Raw genomic sequence first — 21,085 nt, 5'->3', positions numbered from 1 at the left:
CTCTAAACAGGAAGGGAACTATTCGCAATCTAAGCCTACTTGGAGACCCAACTAGTCTTGGAACAAGGGTAAACAATCCCAGAAGCCTGCTGTTGAATCCAAAACAGCATGAAGGGCATGCCCCCGATCTGTGACCGGATCTGGTATGGGGCAGGCTCTCATTCTTCGTTCAGGCTTGGGTTCGGGAAGTTCAGGATCCCTGGGCGATAGAAATAGTGTCTCAGGGATACAAACTGGAATTCAAGAATTTTCCTCCCAGAGGAAGATTTCTTCTTTCAAGATTATCTGCAAACCAGATAAAAAAAAGGCATTCTTACATTGTGTAAGAGACCTCTCCTCCCTGGGAGTAATTGTTCCCGTTCCAGTACAGGAACAGGGGCAAGGTTTTTATTTAAATCTGTTTGTGGTTCCCAAAAAAGAGGGAACCTTCAGACCTATCTTAGACCTCAAGAGTCTAAACAAGTTTCTCAGAGTTCCATCATTCAAGATGGAAACTATTCGTAACATTCTTCCATTGATCCAGGAGGGTCAATTTATGACGACAGTGGATTTATAGGATGCATATCTACATGTTCCTATCCACAGAGATCATCATAGGTTCCTGAGGTTTGCTTTTCTGGACAAACACTTTCAGTTCGTGCCTCTTCCTTTTGGGCTGGCCAAGGCACCCAGAATTTTCACAAAAGTTCTGGGGTCTCTGCTGGCAGTTCTAAGACCGCGGGGCATTGCGGTGATTCTAGATACCTGTTGAGCCCTTCAGTCCACTCCTTGGCCGTCAGTGGCTCAGTGAATGGAGGTAATCGGACTGATGGTGGCGGCAATGGACATTATCCCGTTTGCTCGGTTTCACCTCAGGCCTCTGCAGTTAAACATGCTCAGGCAGTGGAATGGAGATTATGCAGACTTGTCTCCTCGAATAACCCTGGAACAGGAGACGAGGGACTCTTTGATGGTGGTTGTCTCTGGATCATCTATCCCAGGGAACCTGCTTTTGCAGACCTTCCTGGGTGATTGTGACAACAGACGCCAGCCTTTTAGGGTGGGGAGCTGTCTGGGGGTTCCCTAAAGGCTCAGGGAGTGTGGACTCAGGCAGAGTCTGTTCTTCCTATCAACATCCTAGAACTGAGAGAGATCTTCAATGCTCTTCTGGTCTGGCCTCAGTTGGCTTTGGCCCAGTTCATCAGATTCCAGTCGGACAACATAACGACAGTGGCTTACATCAATCATCAGGGAGGAACGAGGAGTTCCTTAGCGATGACCGAGGTAGATAATTCGGTGGGCGGAGGCCCACTCTTGCCATCTGTCAGCGATCCACATCCCAGGGGTGGACAACTGGGAGGCGGACTTTCTGAGCAGGCAGAATTTTCATCAGGGATAGTGGGAACTCCATCCGGAGGTGTTCTCCAACCTGATTCTCAAATGGGGTCGGCCGGAGTTGGATCTCATGGCATCTCGTCAGAATGCCAAGATACGGGTCGAGGTCCAGGGATCCCCAGGCGGAACTGATAGATGCTCTGGCTGTTCCTTGGTCCTTCAATCTTGCATACCTATTCCCTCCGTTTGCGCTTCTTCCTCGGGTCATTGCTCAAATCAATCAGGAGAGGGCACCAGTGATCCTCATTGCTCCTGCTTGGCCTCGCAGGATTTGGTATGCAGATCTGGTGGACATGTCATCCCTGCCACCTTGGAGACTTCCGTTGAGGAAGGGCCTTCTCATTCAAGGGCCCTTCCTTCACCCAAATCTAGTTTCTCTGAAGCTGACTGCTTGGAGATTGAACGGTTAATCCTATCCAAGCAGGGTTTTTCTGATTTGGTCATAGAGATCATGATTCAGGCTCGTAAGCCTGTAGCTAGAAAAATTTACCTTAAGTTATGGTGTAAATATCTTTATTGGTGTGAATCCAACGGCTACTCATGGAGTAGAGTTAGGATTCCCAGAATTTTGTCCTTTCTCCAAGAAGGTTTGGAGAAGGGATTGTCGACAAGTTCCCTAAAGGGTCAGCTCTCTGCCTTATCTATTTTGTTACACAAACGTCTAGTTGATGTCCCAGACGCACAATCATTTTGTCAGGCCTTGGTAAGGATCAGGCCTGTGTTCAAACCAGTTACTCCTCCATGGAGTCTGAATTTAGTTCTCAAAGTTCTTCAAGGGGCTCCCTTTGAGTCTATGCATTCTTTAGATATTAAATTGTTATCTTGGAAAGTTTTATTTCTTGTTGCTATTTCTTCAGCTCGTAGAGTGTCTGAGCTCTCGGCATTGCAATACTCTTCTCCTAACCTTATTTTCCATTCAGATAAGGTAGTTTTGCGGACTAAACTAGGTTTTCTTCCTAAGGTTGTTTCAGATAGGAACATTAATCAGGAGATTGTTGTTCCTTCCTTGTGTCCTAATCCTTCTTCTCAAAAAGAATGTCTTCTGCACAATTTGGACACGGTCTGTGCTTTAAAATTTTATTTACAAGCGACTAAGGACTTTCGTCAGTCCTCTTCTTTGTTTGTAATTTTCTCTGGAAAACTTAAGGGTCAGAAAGCTACAGTTACCTCTCTTTCTTTTTGGCTGAAGAGTATCATCCGTTTTGCATATGGGACTGCTGGACAGCAGCCTCCTGAGAGGGTTACGGCTCATTCCACTAGGGCTGTTGCTTCTTCATGGGCATTCAAAAATGAAGCTTCTGTAGAACAGATTTGCAAGGCTGCAACTTGGTCCTCTCTTCACACTTTTTCAAAATTTTACAAATTTGATACTTTTGCTTCGGCTGAGGCCGCTTTTGGAAGAAAGGTTCTTCAAGCAGTGGTGCCTTCCATTTAGGTTCCCTGTCTTGTCCCTCCCGTATCATCTGTGTCCTCTAGCTTGGGTATTAATCCCATAAGAAATGATGATGATCCGTGGACTCATCGTGTCTTTAAAAAGAAAAGAAAATGTATGCTAACCTGATAAATTTGTTTCTTTTTAGACACGATGAGTCCACTGCCCACCCTGTTCTTTTAAGACAGGTTGTTATTTTTTGTAAACTTCGGACACCTCTGCACCTTGGCTTTTCCTTTCTCTTCCTAACTTCGGTCGAATGACTGGAGTCGGGGGGGGGGGGGAAGGGAGGCGCTATTTAACAGCTCTGCTGTGGTGCTCTTTGCCTCCTCCTGCTGACCAGGAGGTGAATATCCCACAAGTAAGGATGATGATCCGTAGACTCATCATGTCTAAACGGAAACAAATTTATCAGGTAAGCATGCATTTTCTTTTTTTTTTTCTTTTCTTATTTTTCTCTCGGCTTCGGACGAAGCTGGTTTTTGTTTGGGTAGGAGTTTTCTGGCTTGGTGCCCTCAGAATGGGCCGCCTCTTGTACCCTCCCTTTTTAGCATTCAGTGTCCTCTATAGCTTGGGTATTGTTTTCCCAAAAGTAATGAACGCAGCTGTGGACTCTTTCCTAGTTCCTCGGCAGAATGACTGGGGGATGAGGGAAGTGGAAGCCTTTGGCTGGGGTGTCTTTGCCTCCTCCTGGTGGCCAGGTTCTGAATTCCCAAAAGTAATGAATGCCGCTGTGGACTCTTTCCATTTATGAAGAAAAAATGATCAGGTAAGAATAATTTACGTTTTTTCTTTCATGATTCAGATAGAACAGCAATTTTAAGCAACTTTCTAATTTACTCCTATTATCATTTATTCTTCGTTCTCTTGCTATCTTTATTTAAAAAGCAGGAACATAAAGCTTATGAGCCGGCCAATTTTAGGTTCAGCACCCTGGATAGCGCTTTGTTATTAATGAATGCATTCAAACAACCAATAAGCAAGCATAACTCAGGTTATAAACCAAAAATGGGCAGGCTCCTAAGCTTTACATTCCTGCTTTTTAAAAAAAAAAAAAAAAAAAAAAAAGATGCCAAGAGAATGAAGACAAAATGATAATTTTGGAGTAAATTAGAAAGTTGCTTAAAATTGCTGAAGCATGAAAGAAAACAATGTGGATTTAGTAACCCTTTAACCCTAACTGTAAGCCATCCCCTTGGGTTTAGTACCACAATTAACTCTGAACTACCCAGAATCCCACACAGAACATATTAGTGTTAGCACTCTGGCACAAAGTTAACTGAATAATTTAACTTCCTCTTTGTTTTTTTTGTAGGGTCCCCCCTTGTTCCAAGGCTCCCCAGCTCTGTGTCCCATTTGTGGCCTACTGATGGCGTCAGACTCCGGTAAGTCTCATTATTTTTATTTTAGCTTTATCTTTTGGGGGAAACCAGGCATATAGTAACCTACAGTGACTAGAGCACATCTCTTTTACAGTAATTAGCAAAACAGGGATTTCTTAATACTTGACCTTTGTTTCTAGGGATTGGTGTTGGGGTGCATTGAGACGTGTTTCTAAGGATTGATGTTGGCGTGCATTGACACATGTTTCTAGGGATTGGTGTTGGGGTGCATTGACACATGTTTCTAGGGATTGGTGTTGACGTGCATTGAGACGTGTTTCTAAGGATTGATGTTGGCGTGCATTGACACATGTTTCTAGGGATTGGTGTTGGCGTGCATTGACACGTGTTTCTAGGGATTGAAGTTGGCGTGCATTGACACGTGTTTCTAAGGATTGATGTTGGCGTGCATTGACACATGTTTCTAGGGATTGGTGTTGGCGTGCATTGACACGTGTTTCTAGGGATTGGTGTTGGCGTGCATTGACACGTGTTTCTAGGGATTGGTGTTGGCGTGCATTGACATGTGTTTCTAGGGATTGGTGTTGGCATGCATTGACACGTGTTTCTAGGGATTGGTGTTGGCGTGCATTGACACGTGTTTCTAGGGATTGGTGTTGGCGTGCATTGACACGTGTTTCTAGGGATTGGTGTTGGCGTGCATTGACACGTGTTTCTAGGGATTGGTGTTGCGTGCATTGATACGTGTTTCTAGGGATTGGTGTTGCGTGCATTGACACGTGTTTCTAGGGACCGGCATCTAGCAGCCGTGTGGTTGCTTAAAGGGACACTGAACCCAAATTTTTTCTTTCGTGGTTCAGATAGAGCAGCAATTTTAAGCAACTTTCTAATTTACTCCTATTATCAAATTTTCTTTGTTCTCTTTATTTGAAATGCAAGAATGTAAGTTTAGATGCCGGACCATTTTTGGTGAACAACCTGGGTTGTCCTTGCTGATTGGGGGATAAATTTATCCACCAATAAAAAAGTGATGTCTAGAGTCTGAACCAAAAAAAGCTTAGATGCCTTATTTTTCAAATAAAGATAATAGGCGTAAATTAGAAAGTTGCTTTAAATTGAATGCTCTATCTGAATCATTAAAGAAAAAATTTGGGTTCAATGTCCCTTTAAGACTGGCACCTAGAAGGCGTGTGTTTCCTGAGGACGGGTGTCTAGTAGCGTGCGGTTCCTGAGAACAGGCTTCTAGCAGGGGTGCGGTACCTGAGTACGGGCGTCTAGCAGGCGTGCGGTTCCTGAGGACAGGCGTCTAGCAGGTGTGTGGTTCCAGAGGACAGGCATCTAGCAGTCGTGCGGTTCCTGAGGACGGGCGTTTAGCAGGCGTGCGGTTCCAGAGGACAGGCATTTAGCAGGCGTGCGGTTCCAGAGGACAAGCGTCTAGCAGGCGTGCGGTTCCAGAGTACGGGCATATAGCAGGCGTGCAGTTCCTGTGAACGGGCATCTAGCAGCCCTGCAGTTCCTGTGAATGGGCGTCTAGCAGGCGTGCGGTTCCTGTGAACGGGCGTCTAGCAGGCGTGTGGTTCCTGTGAACGGGCGTCTAGCAGGTGTGCGGTTCCTGTTAACGGGCGTCTAGCAGGTGTGCGGTTCCTGAGGACGGGTGTCTAGCAGGCGTGCGGTTCCAGAAGACGGGCGTCTAGCAGACATGCGGTTCCTGTGGGCGGGCGTCTAGCAGGCGTGCGGTTCCTGTGGGCGGGCGTCTAGCAGGCGTGCGGTTCCTGTGGGCGGGTGTCTAGCAGGCGTGTGGTTCCTGTGGGCGGGCGTCTAGCAGGTGCGCAGTTCCTGTGGACGGACGTCTAGCATTAGTGTGTATTCTGAGGGCGGGCGTCTACTAGTCGTGCGCTTTCTGAGGACGGGCTTCTAGCAGCGTGCCTTTCCTGGAAAGGCATGTAGCAACAATCTTGGATCTCAGATGTCCTATCAGCTCAGTCATTATGTGCTCTGTTTGGGATATCCTGGGGTCCTGAGGATATCATTACCCAGTTGTGAACAATGTCAGCTAAACCTGTTTTTCATCTAATACGAGGAGAGTCCACGGCTTCATTTCTTACTTGTGGGAATACAGAACCTGGCCACCAGGAGGAGGCAAAGACACCCCAGCCAGAGGCTTAAATACCTCCCCCACTCCCCTCATCCCCCAGTCATTACTTTGCCTTTCGTCCCAGGAGGTTGGCAGAGAAGTGTCAGAAGATTTCGGAGTAGTCTCTTATGGAGGGTAGTACTCTTCGAGATGGGACTGGAGTTTTAAGTAGTCCTTACAGCCTCTCAGTAAGAGCATGGATGAAAGTTAGAGTCCTGAGATGCAGGGAGAGTCTTTCTGCGAAACCATCCCGACTCATATTAACAGCTCCTTAAGCAATCAGCGTTGACGAGTTTCGTTGCCTGCTTTCTTCACTCAAGTCCATGTCAGGAGCGATGCTACACACTGTCACACTTGAGAGGCCATGTTCCTGTTCCACAGCGTTGATTCTGGTAAGATTGTTTCCTTCCTTGGATTACTGCGCAGCTTGTTTAGTTGGCGTGCTTTTTTTGGCTGCAGGGGCGGTCCTGCACGGCATTCCATGTGTCCGGGTATGGCTTCTTCCTCTTCCTTTCCTGACCGTCAATTGTAGGAGACGAAAGCGAGTTTCTCTGTGGGCCTGAGTCATAGGAGGTGGTGAGTGCCCCGGCCATTGGAAGTATAAAGGTGCCATTTAATTCTAGTTAAGGTCCATATTAAAGGCGCACACTATGGAGGACTTTGATATGTTAGAGGGTACTCCCTCTTTACCAAAATCGAATGCCTGTGTTTATTGTGAGGAGGCTTCGGTATACCCGTGTAATGATTTAGTAGAGAGTGAGGATGGATCACAACTGCAGAGTATGCAAAATAAATTATTTGTATCACTTTTGGCAAATGGACTATTGAACAGCATAGACCAAGTTGCTTTAAGTGAAGTTGTTATTCTCAAGTAATTGAATTGCAGATCAGAAACTTGTCTGGCAACGAATGATGTAAATCACATATGCTGTTGAATGTCACAGCAATAGTATAAACATAAACAAAGGCTGGATCAGAAGAAATGTAAAAAAATAAAACAATTTCTTAGTAGCAAACTTTAGTGTTCAGCTAGCTCCCAGTATGATAAATCTTGATAAAGAAAAGCAGAGTTCCAGAAAGCAGGTAGTGTTGCTATTAGTGCTGGAGTAAGATATAACAGTTCAGTGTGAAGTGTAACTCTCAGTTTTAGACACTGTTAGTTAGTTTGTCACAGAATGGTATACACATGTGCTGATAGTCTTGCAGTCAGTAGAGCAGCAGGGAAAAGCAAAGTTCAAGGTTTATTTGTACAGCACAGCTTAAAGTAACTACAGCGCTTACCCCCAGTCACCGGATGGTGTGAAATAGAAGCAGAATTAAATCTGAGATGTCCTTGTACTTAGTCCGTGGGAGGTTGTTTGTAGATGAGTTGCACTGTGTTGCAGTGGAAGAGAGATTGAAGTCTGCTGTGTGAGAAATGCTTCAGTGGCTCAAATGAGATAGCAACTCAGAGGGAGAAGGCAGCAAACACACTGCAGTATGAAATAAGTCTCTGTTGTAGCGTGCACGCTTAAAAGAAAAACTCGCCTCTGTAAAACTTTATGTAGGCAAAATGAGCATATGAACCGGCAGTAAAAATAAGTAATCCCAAGGTAGTAGCTGGTTCAGAAATTGGAAGAAAAGCAGACTGGTTTGTTTTCAGAAAAAACACACAGCAAGTGGAAAACAGACAGACTTCAGAGCTAGTCTAGAAACTTAATAATTAAGCACCTGTCTGCAGTCAGCTGATGCCTTAAGTACAGGTAAGGCTGAAGTCAGGTGAATGGGAAAGGCATAGGTAAAACATGGAGTGGAATCCATACATAAGGTGAATGGGAAAGGCATAGGTAAAACATGAAGCGGAATCCTTACATACGCCCCCCTTCAAGCAAGCCGATCCTCGGCTTGATGTTTAGGTCTAAGAGGATATCGTCTGTGGAAACGGGAGATGAGTCTAGGTGCATCTATATTGGTATAAGGCTCCCAGGTGTCATCATCAGGTGAGTAGCCTTTCCATCTGACCAGATATTGTAAGACACCTTTATGCCGTCTGGAATCCAGGAGGTCTTGAATTTCATAAGTGTCCGGATCTAGGGGTACAGGTACAGGTGGTAAAATAGTTTTCACTGAAGGATCATCTGAAGCTGGTTTAAGAAGGGACACATGAAAAGTAGGATGGATGGGTATAGAACTGGGAAGGTCCAGAGTAACTGCATTTGGGTTAACAACGTGAGTGATAGTGAACGGTCCGATATATAATCCTTCTAGTTTTTTACTGGGAACAGGGATTTTGATATTTTTTGTCGAAAGCCAAACTTTATCGCCTATGGCATAAGATGGTGATGGTCGTCTGCGTAAGTCGTAGTATTTCTTCTGTGAGGTCTGAGCCTGTTGGATATTTGCTTTTAGGAAGTGGAAGTTTTCAGCGAGCTTCTGTAGTAGATCATCTACAGAAGGAGAAATTGGGTTATCCGTTTGTTCCAGGGAAAAATGTGGATGAAAAGCATAATTTGCAAAGAAGGGTGAAACTTTGGTGGATGAATTAACCGAGTTATTGTAGGCAAATTCGGCCAGATATAGGTATTGTGACCATTCATTTTGCTGATAAGAGCAATAACAGCGTAGATACTGCTCTAGCCATTGATTTAATTTCTCTGTTTGGCCATTTGTTTGTGGATGGAAGGCAGTACTTAGGCGATGATCAATTTTCAGTTGAGCAGAAAGACTTTTCCAGAACTTCGAGGTAAACTGAGTACCCATATCAGTTGTTATGATTGAAGGAATTCCGTGGTATCTGACAATCGAATTTAAGAAGAGTTGTGCTGTCTCACTGGAAGTGGGAAGTTTGTTAAAAGGGATAAAATGAGCCATTTTGGTCAGGATGTCTGTGACAACAAGAATGGTGTTGAAACCTGAACTCACAGGTAATTCAACTATGAAGTCCATGCCGAGATGTAACCAAGGTCTATCAGGTATTTGAATTGGAAGAAGATGTCCATATGGCTTGGCACTTTCCTTTTTGGAAGTAATGCAGATGGAGCAGTTTGAGATATAGTTTTTTACAGATGTTTCCAAATTTGGCCACCAGTAGGATCTGCTGAGAAGTTCCTTTGTTTTCATAATACCTGGATGTCCAAGGAGAGGTGGATCATGATGTTGTTTAATTAGAGCAGGTCTAAGAATCTCGGGGACATACAAGAGAGTCCCATGATAGTAGAGGTTGTTTCTACAAGATAGTCGGAGTTGAGGTAGCTGAGGATCTGACCGTAAAGCTGTTTGAAGTTGCGTCTTGAAAGTGGACAGTAGACCCAAAAATCTATCTGGGGGAATGATAGAAGTAGATTCCTGAGTGTTTGGAGGTCTAGGGTCTTTCCTAGAAAGTGCGTCCGCCTTTCCATTTTTAGAGCCGGGCCTGTAGATGATTTGATAGTTAAACCTGCTGAAGTATAGGCTCCATCTTACCTGTCGACTAGAGAGAGTTTTATTCCTCTGTAGGAACTCGAGATTACGGTGATCCGTGTAGATGATTATTGGTAAGACGGTGCCCTCCAGGAGATGTCTCCAATGTTCAAAGGCACGTTTTATTGCCAGGAGTTCCTTTTCTCCAACAGCATAGTTCATCTCAGGTGCAGAAAGAATTTTGGAATAGAAAGCTACTGGATGTAGTGGTTGGGATATACTGCGTCTTTGCGAGAGGACAGCTCCAAGGGCATAATCGGAGGAATCCACCTCCAAAATGAATTGGAGAGAAGGGTCAGGAAATTGAAGTATTGGAGCTGAGCAGAAGGAGTTTTTTAATGAGTTGAAAGCTTCAGTTGCTTTGGAGTTCCAGGTGAAAGGTGTACTGGAACTGGTGAGTACAGTGAGAGGTTTAGCAATTTGAGAGAAATTTTTAATAAACTTTCTATAATAGTTGCTAAACCCGAGGAAACGTTGTAGTTCCTTCCTATTTTTTGGTTGTGGCCAGTTTTTTACTGAATCGACTTTGTTAGCCTGCATTTGGATACCTTTTGGGCCAATGGAGTACCCCAAAAAATCTATTTCCTTGGTGTGGAATACACACTTTTCTAGTTTTGCATATAGCCTATGAACTTGGAGCCTGGAAAGTATCCAACTAACATGTTTAACATGTTCTTCAAGCGTGTTTGAGTACACTAGAATGTCGTCCAGGTATACGACCACACAAGTATCAAGAAGATCGTGAAATATATCGTTAATAAAATACTGGAATGTGGCCGGGGCGTTAGTTAACCCGAACGGCATTACCAGGTACTCAAACAGGCCGTATCTTGTCCTAAAGGCGGTCAACCACTCATCCCCTTTTCTTATGCGGACAAGGTTATAAGCCCCTCTTAGATCTAATTTGGTGAAGATTTTGGCATGTTGGAGGCGTTCAATGAGTTCGGGGATGAGTGGTAGGGGATACCTGTTTTTTTATCGTGATTTTATTGAGCTCCCTGAAGTCGATGATTGGTCGAAGTTAGTTATCTTTGTTTCTTACGAAGAAGAACCCGGCTGCTGCTGGAGAAACTGAAGGACGTATAAAACCTTTTTTTAAGTTTTCATCTAAATACGTCTTTAAATGATCAAGCTCGGGTTGGCAAAGAGGGTAGAGATGACCGTAGGGAGGAGTGGTACCAGGTTTGAGGTCGATCGGACAGTCATACGACCGATGAGGAGGTAGAGTATCAGCTTCCTTCTTACTGAATACGTCTGCAAACTTCTCATATACTTTAGGTATGTGTGGAGTTTCTGTCAAATGGAAGAGAACAGAATGATTTAGACAGGTTTGCTGGCAATATGGTGAATCAAATTTTACTTCCAAAGAACACCAATTGATCACAGGTTCGTGTAAACGGAGCCATTGTAACCCTAGTACAATGGGGAATAGAGGAGAGGTAATAACATCAAAGGTGATGTTTTCCTGATGTGAACCTAGGGTGGATACCAAAATGGGAATTGTATGCTGAGTAATAGGACCAGAAGAAAGTTCAGACCCATCTACAACCCGTATAGAGACAGGAGACAATTTAGTGATGAGAGGTATTTTATATTTTTCAACAATAGCTTTATCTATGTAATTCCCTTGGGCTCCTGTGTCAATTATAGCTTCTTTCGTCATGCGATTGCTGTCCCACTGTAAAGAGAGGGTTAAAGTACAGTGAATTGGTTTATCATGTTCAATCATTGAAGTCAAATGTAAGAGAGACTTATTATTTTTATTTTTACGTAGGGAGGGGCATTCGCGGATAGGATGGTTTGGACTTCCACAATACATACACAGTCCTTTTGATTTTCTTCTAAACCTTTCTTCAGAGGTCAATGGACCCCTCCTAAAGCCTATATCCATAGGTTCAGGCATACTTGATGAATAAGCAGTTGGAGGAGGATGGAATGATCTCTTGTAAGAAGAATCCCCAATTTGACGCTCTGACTTTCTTTCGCGAAGCCTTCTATCTATTTGCATTGAGAGCTTCATGAGGCCGTCTAAGGAGTCAGGGAGATCAGTTCGGGCTAGCTCATATTTAACTGCTTCCGAGAGTCCTAAGCGAAATTGGTTTCTTAAGGCAATCACGTTCCATTGGGAATCAATGGCATGTTGTTTAAACTCCGTTATATAAACTTCAACAGGACGGTTGCCTTGCTTTAGTTTCCGCATCTTGCTTTCTGCAGTCAATTGTAAATTTGAGTCTGAATAAAGTTCATCCATGACTGCTAGAAAAGACTGTAGGGATGATAGAATAGGATCGTTGGTTTCAAAGAGCGTGTCTGCCCAGATTCGGGGTTCACCCCGTAGATAGGTAATCATTGTGAGCACTTTAATCTTATCATTAGGATATGTGAGTGGCTTAAGGTTGAAAGTGAGGAGGCAGGCATTCCTATATTGGCGATAGAGACTCCTATCACCATTGAACAAATCAGGTGCTGCAATCTGTGGTTCCACAATAGATTCAGCAGCTTTTACTTTGGGAGGAGTTGTCTCTCTTATAACCTTAGTTAAAGTCTCATTTTCAATCTTTAGATCTCTAAGGCCTTGACTGAGTTCATCTACTCTTTTAGACAGGTTGTAAACGAATTGGGGCAAATCTGCTGGATCCATATTTTTTAGGCTTAATTATTCTGTAATGATTTAGTAGAGAGTGAGGATGGATCACAACTGCAGAGTATGCAAAATAAATGATTTGTATCACTTTTGGCAAATGGACTATTGAACAGCATAGACCAAGCTGCTTTAAGTGAAGTTGTTATTCTCAAGTAATTGAATTGCAGATCAGAAACTTGTCTGGCAACGAATGATGTAAATCACATATGCTGTTGAATGTCACAGCAATAGTATAAACATAAACAAAGGCTGGATCAGAAGAAATGTAAAAAAAATAAAACAATTTCTTAGTAGCAAACTTTAGTGTTCAGCTAGCTCCCAGTATGATAAATCTTGATAAAGAAAAGCAGAGTTCCAGAAAGCAGGTAGTGTTGCTATTAGTGCTGGAGTAAGATATAACAGTTCAGTGTGAAGTGTAACTCTCAGTTTTAGACACTGTTAGTTAGTTTGTCACAGAATGGTATACACATGTGCTGATAGTCTTGCAGTCAGTAGAGCAGCAGGGAAAAGCAAAGTTCAAGGTTTATTTGTACAGCACAGCTTAAAGTAACTACAGTGCTTACCCCCAGTCACCGGATGGTGTGAAATAGAAGCAGAATTAAATCTGAGATGTCCTTGTACTTGGTCCGTGGGAGGTTGTTTGTAGATGAGTTGCACTGTGTTGCAGTGGAAGAGAGATTGAAGTCCGCTGTGTGAGAAATGCTTCAGTGGCTCAAATGAGATAGCAACTCAGAGGGAGAAGGCAGCAAACACACTGCAGTATGAAATAAGTCTCTGTTGTAGCGTGCACGCTTAAAAGAAAAACTCGCCTCTGTAAAACTTTATGTAGGCAAAATGAGCATATGAACCGGCAGTAAAAATAAGTAATCCCAAGGTAGTAGCTGGTTCAGAAATTGGAAGAAAAGCAGACTGGTTTGTTTTCAGAAAAAACACAAAGCAAGTGGAAAACAGACAGACTTCAGAGCTAGTCTAGAAACTTAATAATTAAGCACCTGTCTGCAGTCAGCTGATGCCTTAAGTACAGGTAAGGCTGAAGTCAGGTGAATGGGAAAGGCATAGGTAAAACATGGAGTGGAATCCATACATAAGGTGAATGGGAAAGGCATAGGTAAAACATGAAGCGGAATCCTTACAACCCGTCTGCTCAACTATGTTCCACATGCCTTAATAAAGTAGTGCTATCTAAAAGAAATAAGATGTTTAGTACCACTGAGCCGTCCACCTCTGAGTGCTCTCCGTCCCACAAGGTGCGTTCCCTAAATTCATCCGCGATTACACATGCAGCTCCCCAGTCCACTTCTAATCCTACTGTGGGAGGGGCCATATTGCAGCCTGATTTTGCTGAGCAGTTGCAAACGGCGATACTTCAGAGGACTCTCTCTCCGGGTCGGAATCTGCGGCTTCTAAACCTCCGGCTGTGGAGGAACCAGACTTTAGGTTTAGGATGGAGAACTTATGCTTTTTATTAAAAGAGGTGTTGGCTACTCTAGAGGTTCCTGAACTGAAGTTACCGGAGGAACCTTCTATTCCTAAGCTCGATAAGGTTTATGAGGAAAGGGTAGTGCCCCAAACTTTCCAGGTTCCCGTAAAGACAGCGAATATTATTAAGAATGAATGGGAGACACTTGGATCGTCTTTTTCCCCTTCTTCGTTTAAAAACTGTTCCCGGTTCCAAACTCTCAGCTAGAGCTATGGGGATCTGTACCGAAGGTAGATGCTCGCTAAGTGCACCACTATCCCGCTTGAGGATAGTTCGTTGTTTAAGGAACCCATGGATAAGAAATTAGAGACCCTGTTAAGAAAGATGTTTCAACACACGGGGTTCTTTTTTCAACCTGCGGTCGCTGTGGTGGCGGGACCCGCTACCTATTGGTGTGACTCTCTATCAGAAATGGTCGAAGTGGAGACTCTCCTCGACGAGTTACAGGAATGAATTAGGGCCCTGAGGGTTGCTGATTTGTTTATTTGTGATGCTAATATGCAGATTATTCGCTTGAATGCCAAGACATCAGGCTTTTCTGTTCTGGCCCGGAGGGCTCTGTGGTTGAAGTCGTGGTCTGTCGACATGACATCCAAATTTAGATTGCTTTCTCTTCCTTTTAAGGGAAAAATTATTTTTGGGCCAGGCCTGGACTCTATCATATCCACGTTTACAGGGGGCAAGGGTGCCTTTCTACCGCAGGATAAGAAGAATAAACTTAAGGGTCCTTATTTTTGGCCCTTTCGTTCGGACAAGTCCCAACGACAGCAGCCTGCCGCAAAACCCGAGCAGTCCAAGGGATCTTGGAAGCCTGCTCAGTCCTGGAATAAATCCAAGCAAAGCAAGAAGCCAGCGGAGAGAAAATGGACATGAAGGGGTAGCCCCCGATTCGTCTCTGGATCTCGTAGGGTGCAGACGATCTCTTTTCGCGGAGGCTTGGATGAGAGACGTTCCGGATCCTTGGGTTCTGGAGGTTGTTGCCCAGGTTTACAGGATAGGTTTCAAAACTCATTCTCCCAGGGGCAGCTTCTTCTTGTCAAATCTATTCTCAAAACCAGAGAAACGAGATGCTTTTCTAGAGTGTCTGAGGGATCTCTCCTCTCTAGGAGTAATTGTTCTGGTACCTCTAGCAGAAAGGGGTCTAGGGTACTTTTCAAACATATTCATGGTACCGAAGAAGGAGGGCACGTTTCGTCCGATTCTGTACCTAAAGTGCTTAAATAAGTTTGTCGGTTCCATTGTTCAAAATGGAGACGTTAAGGTCTATACTGCCCCTAGTTCAAGAGGGTCAGTTGATGACTGCGATAGACTTGAAAGACGCTTACCTTCATGTGTCAATACACAAGGATCACTTCAGGTTCTAAAGGTTTTCATTTCTAGATCAGCACTTCCAGTTTGTAGCTCTTCCCTTCGGGCTGGCTACCGCTCCAAGAATCTTCACAAAGGTTCTGGGAGCTCTTCTTGCGGTGGCAAGATCCAGAGGGAAGACATCCTGGTTAAGGCTCTGTCCTACCAGGTGGCAGAGGAACATTCGAGAGCCCTCCTCCTTCTTCTGCAATCTCATGGTTGAAAGATAAACTCAGGAAAGAGTTCTCTGGTTCCCAATACCAGAGTGGAGTTCCTGGGGACGATAATAGACTCCATAGCCATGAAGATATTCCTATAAGAAAAGAGACGTTGGAAGATTGTCTCCAGCTGTCTTGCCCTTCAATCCTCTTCAAGTCCATCAGTCGCCCGGTGCATGGAGGTGATTGGGCTCATGGTATCCACTATAGATGTCATTCCAATTGCCAGATTCCATCTGAGGCCTCTTCAGCTATGCATGCTGAGGCAGTGGAATGGCGATCATTCGGACCTATCTCAACTGATCTCTCTGGACAACGGGTCGAGGGAGTCTCTCTCTTGGTGGCTCCGTCCAGATCAGCTGTCCCAGGGGACATCCTTCCTCAGACCATCTTGTGAGATTGTGACTACGAATGCGAGTCTCTCAGGTTGGGGAGCAGTTTGGGGTGCCAGGAAGGCACAGGGCAGATGGAATCGGAAGGAGTCTCTTCTCCCGATAGACATACTGGAACTTTGGGCGATCTTCAATGCTCTGGGGGCTTGGCCTCTCCTGGGGTCATCCAAGTTCATCAGATTCCAGTCGGACAACATTACCTCAGTGGCTTACATCAGCCATCAGGGGGGAACAAGAAGCTCCCTAGCCATGAGGGAGGTTTCTTGGATTCTGGAGTGGGCGGAGGCCCACGACTGCTTGCTATCAGCGATCCACATCCCGGGTGTGGACAACTGGGAAGCAGATTTTCTCAGCAGACAATCGTTTCATCCGGGGGAATGGTCTCTTCACCCCGAAGTGTTTGCAGAGATTTGGGACAGATGAGGGACTGCGGAGATAGATCTCATGGCGTCCAGACTCAACTTCAAGCTACCCAGATACGGGTCGCGGTCTAGGGATCCCCAGGCAGAACTGATAGATGCCTTAGCGGTGCCTTGGGAGTTCAACCTAGTTTACATATTTCCACCATTGCCAGTTCTACCTCGAGTAGTGGCCCGCCTCAAACAGGAGCAAGCGTCAACTATTCTGGCCACGGAGGACGTGGTTTGCGTATCTAGTGGGGATGTAATAGTCTCCTCTGTGGAGGTTACCCTGACGCAGGGATCTGCTGGTACAGGGCCCCTTTGTGCATCAGAATCTAGATTCTCTGAGGCTAACTGCTTGGAGATTGAACGCTTAGTCTCAGCCAGAAGAGGATTTTCTGAGAGGGTGATTGATACTCTCATTCAAGCCAGAAAGCTGGTTACCCGTCGTGTCTATCATAAAGTGTGGAGGACCTACTTACTCTGGTGTGATTCTCGGGGGATATTCCTGGCAATAGGTCAGGGTATCCAGGATTCTTTCTGTAGCGGAGAGGCAGTAGGATCCGCAATATCTTTTAGTTAGGCAGAGACATCCTCATCTTAAAAATGTTGTCTAAATAATTCAGTCCAAGTTTAAGTCTAAATCGGCTATTTATTTTGCTTCTAGCCACTGCTTAAAACTGGTGCAACAACTGTCTAAGACAATACATTTACTCAAAACTAACAGTTACTCAAAACTGAAGTTAACCCCTCCAGTACTTTTGGATTTGCACTCTGTACCTATAATGGGCACAGGGTGACTTAACATAATGCCTGAATCCATAATCCGTAGGGAGGTTGACAGAGGGGTCTGTCACATGGCCCCCTCCTTGTGGGACGCTCCGGCAGACCCAGCTTGACCCTTTGGCGGGTCAACTTGGGGATGACCGGACTAGGAGGTGGTAAGAATGTCAGTTTGCCGAGACAATCCATCTGCATTCCCGTTCTGCTTACCAGGCCGGTAGCCGATAGTGAAGTTATAGGGTTGGAGGGCTAAACTCCATCGCAGCAATCTACCATTGTCTCCTGAGACCCGATTAAGCCAGTCTAAGGGATTGTGGTACGTTATGAGAGAGAATTCCTGTCCGTATAAATAAGGGTTCAACTTCTTTAGTGCCCAGACCAGGGCTAAACATTCCTTCTCTACTGCCGCATAACTTACTTCTTGAGGTAACAACTTTCTGCTTATGTATGCGACAGGGTGCTCTCCTCCATCCTCCCCGACTTGGCTTAGCGCAGCCCCCAGTCCATACATGGAAGCATCTGTATGAATGAGAAAACGTTTGTTAGGGACTGGGGTAGCCAAGACTGGGGCATTCACAAGAGCCTGCTTCAATGCCTGAAACGCGGCTTCACAAGCTGGAGACCACAGGACCTGTTTAGGAAGGTTCTTTTTAGTCAGGACAGGGGCTTAGCGATAGTACTGTAGTCCGGGACAAAACGTTGGTAATATCAGGCCGTCCCCAGGAAGGTTAGCACTTGGGTCTTAGTGATAGGTGTGGGCCAGTTAGCCACAGCCTCTACCTTGGCTGGTTCCGGTCTCTGGCTCCCACACCCCACTCGGTGACCCAAGTGCTGTACTTCAGCCATACCTAGATAGCACTTGTCTGGTTTCAAGGTCAGGCCAGCGGCCCGAATCTTGTCCAGAACCACCCCTACATGGATTAGGTGTTCCTCCCAGGACTCACTGTAGACCGCAATGTCGTCCAGGTATGCACAAGCAAATTCCTGGAAGCCATCGAGGAGTCTATCCACCATGCGCTGGAAGGTACCCGGAGCATTCTTCATCCCAAAGGGCATGACCTTAAACTGGTACAGGCCAAATGGGGTGACGAAGGCCGACTTGGGGATAGCATCCTCGGCCAGGGGAATCTGCCAATAGCCCTTACACAGGTCTATGGTTGTCAGATAGCGTCCCCTAGCAATATGGTCTAGTAATTAGTCTACCCGGGGCATCGGGTAGGCGTCAGTGGTGGTCCTTTCGTTGAGCCGCCTGTAGTCCACACAGAACCAGGTGGTCCCATCTTTCTTAGGTACCAGGACTACAGGCGAAGCCCAAGGGCTATAAAAGTACACGATGACTCCCAGCTGAGCCATCTCCTGTATCTCCTTCCGCATTCCTTCTCGGACTGCTTCAGGGATACGGAAGGGGGGCTGTCGCAGGGGATTCTGTCCAGGGGTCTCTACCTTATGTACAGCTAGGGTAGTGTAGCCGGGCTCTTGGGAGAACGTCTCCTGCTTCTCCCACAGAAGCTGTCTTGCCTGTACCTTCTATGTAGGGCTTAACCGGTCCCCTAGCTGCACAAGACTAGTGAGGTCAGTCTGGGGCTCCTTCTCTAGTAAGACGGGCATGGGTAAATTCTCTGGGTCATCTGCAGCAGGGGCACACACTGCAGCGACATCCTCTGGCCTCTCCTGATACTCCTTCAGCATGTTCACATGAAAGGATCCTTTCATCTGCACAGCTGGCTATTATATAGGTAGTATCACACACCTGAGATAACACCTTATACGGGCCCTGCCAAGATGCTTGCATCTTGTTGGTCCTCACAGGCTTGAGCACCAAAACTTTCTGTCCAACCTGGAAGACCCGCTGCCGGGCACCCGATCGTACCACCTCTTCTGTCTCCCCTGGGCCACCTGGAGATTCTCCCTTACCATCAGGGACAGTTTCTCCATGCGGTCCCGGAGTTCCAGGACATATGGCACTATGGGGATCCCCCTCCTGCTCTGTCTCTCCCTCCCAGTGTCCTCTAATGAGATCCAGGGGTCCGCGGACCCTTCTCCCATAGAGTAACTCAAAGGGAGAGAACCCAGTAGATTCCTGGGGCACCTCTCTGTACGCAAATAACAGATGAGGCAGGAATCGCTCTCAGTCTCTGCAAGCGTCAGTAAAGGTCCTCAGCATCTGCTTGAGGGTGCCATTAAAACTTTCGCAGAGACCGTTAGTCTGTGGGTGATAAGGCGACCTGAGCAGCAGTTTAATGCCGCACACCTTCCACAGCTGCTGGGTGAGCACAGCGGTAAACTGGGTCCCCTGATCGGAGAGAATCTCCTTAGGGAACCCGACCCTAGTAAAAACCTTAACCAGGGCATCAGCTACTGTCTCTGCCTCTATATTAGACAGTGCTACTGCCTCTGGGTAACGAGTGGCATAGTCCACCACGGTGAGAATATACTTCTTACCTGATGGACTAGCTCTGGCTAGTGGACCCACAATGTCAACGGCTATGCGGGAAAAGGGTTCCCCAATGATAAGCTTTTGCAGGCTGTGGTGCCCTCAGAAGAAGGTCCGCCTTTCTTTTACCCTCCATTTTTTTTTCCATTCAGTGTCTTCTAGAGCTTGGGTATTTGTTTCCCACAAGTAATGAATGAAGCTGTGGACTCTCCTTGTATTAGATGGAAAACCTAAATTATGCTTACCTGATAATTTAATTTCCATCTTTACGAGGAGAGTCCATGGCTCCAGCTCGGTTCTCAGTTGGGCGGACCTAAATTTCTTTTGTTTTCCTTCTGGCACCATTTATACCCTGATATTTCTCCTATTGTTCCTTGTTCCCTCAACAGAATGACTGGGGGATGAGTGGAGTGGGGGAGGTATTAAACCTTTGGCTGGGGTGTCTTTGCCTCCTCCTGGTGGCCAGGTACTGTATTCCCACAAGTAACGAATGAAGCCGTGGACTCTCCTTGTAACGATGGAAATGAAATTATCAGGTAAGCATAATTTATGTTTTCTGTCTTGATTACGGAGTGTTTCATTACATTTAGACTTGTCTCCTTAGACCAGTGGATGAAGATGGTGAAGCTTTGTCTCCCTCGTCTCCTCATGTCATGGCCAGAGCAGCAGCTGAGCTGCGGCAGGAGATAGGTGAAAGGGCGCCAGTGGTCAGCAAGGTGCTCCGAGTCTCAGCTGTCCCAACCCTGCGTCACCTGGCCCTGCAGGGAGCACTGATGCTCATCGCAGGTACTGACAGTAATTCCCTCTGTATTAGCACTCTACAGTCATACTGCCTTTTATTATGATTACTATTCTGTTATAATCATCTGTTAATTAATAAGCATCAGAATATACAGCTATTTACTGAGCACCGTCCATATGTAAATACGTTTTATTCAAAGGGAACTGCACATTGCAAGGCTGTCATGGTAAATCAAAATGTTCCTGTGTATAAGGGAGCTGCTAACTGGTTATGGCCTTATATCACTTATGAGAGCAGCAGGGGATGGACTTGCAGCAATAAAAATGTTTGTGTCTATAACAGTAATAGAAGACTAGTGTGAGTGAGTTGTCCTGTCAGGGTGTGCATTGGGGTTTATATAACCCTGGCACTAGGTATACCCAGCCCCCTCTATATAACCCTGGCACTAGGTATACCCAGCCCCCTCTATATAACCCTGGCACTAGTGATACCCAGCCCCCCTCTATATAACCCTAGCACTAGTGATACCCAGCCCCCCTCTATATAACCCTAGCACTAGTGATACACAGCCCCCCTCTATATAACCCTAGCACTAGTGATACCCAGCCCCCCTCTATATAACCCTAGCACTAGGTATACCCAACCCCCCTCTATATAACCTTGGCACTAGGTATAACCAGCCACCCCTCTATATAACCCTGGCACTAGTGATACCCAGTCCCCCTCTATATAACCCTAGCACTAGGTATACCCAGCCCCCCTCTATATAACCCTAGCACTAGGTATACCCAGCCCCCCTCTATATAACCCTGGCACTAGGTATAATCAGCCCCCCCTCTATATAACCCTGGCACTAGTGATACCCAGCCCCCCTCTATATAACCCTAGCACTAGTGATACCCAGCCCTCCTCTATATAACCCT

The 21,085-nt window shown here is 45.7% G+C and overlaps 1 protein-coding gene across 1 annotated transcript in view; it reads left to right on the top strand.

Moving 5' to 3' along the window:
* Window positions 1-21,085, top strand: part of LOC128659681 (uncharacterized) — a gene marked incomplete at its 5' end in the record, with an annotated part of 378,536 nt that overhangs the window by 80,006 nt on the left and 277,445 nt on the right. The window contains 2 exon segments of the mRNA XM_053713253.1: window positions 4,122-4,191; window positions 20,025-20,206. Of these exon segments, the coding sequence (XP_053569228.1) occupies window positions 4,122-4,191; window positions 20,025-20,206 (252 nt within the window).

The sequence above is a fragment of the Bombina bombina genome, chromosome 5 (genome assembly GCF_027579735.1).
Source record: "Bombina bombina isolate aBomBom1 chromosome 5, aBomBom1.pri, whole genome shotgun sequence".
Lineage (NCBI taxonomy): Eukaryota > Metazoa > Chordata > Amphibia > Anura > Bombinatoridae > Bombina > Bombina bombina.
Note: the sequence above shows the minus strand (reverse complement) of the source record. Positions and strands in the feature narration are given on the sequence as shown.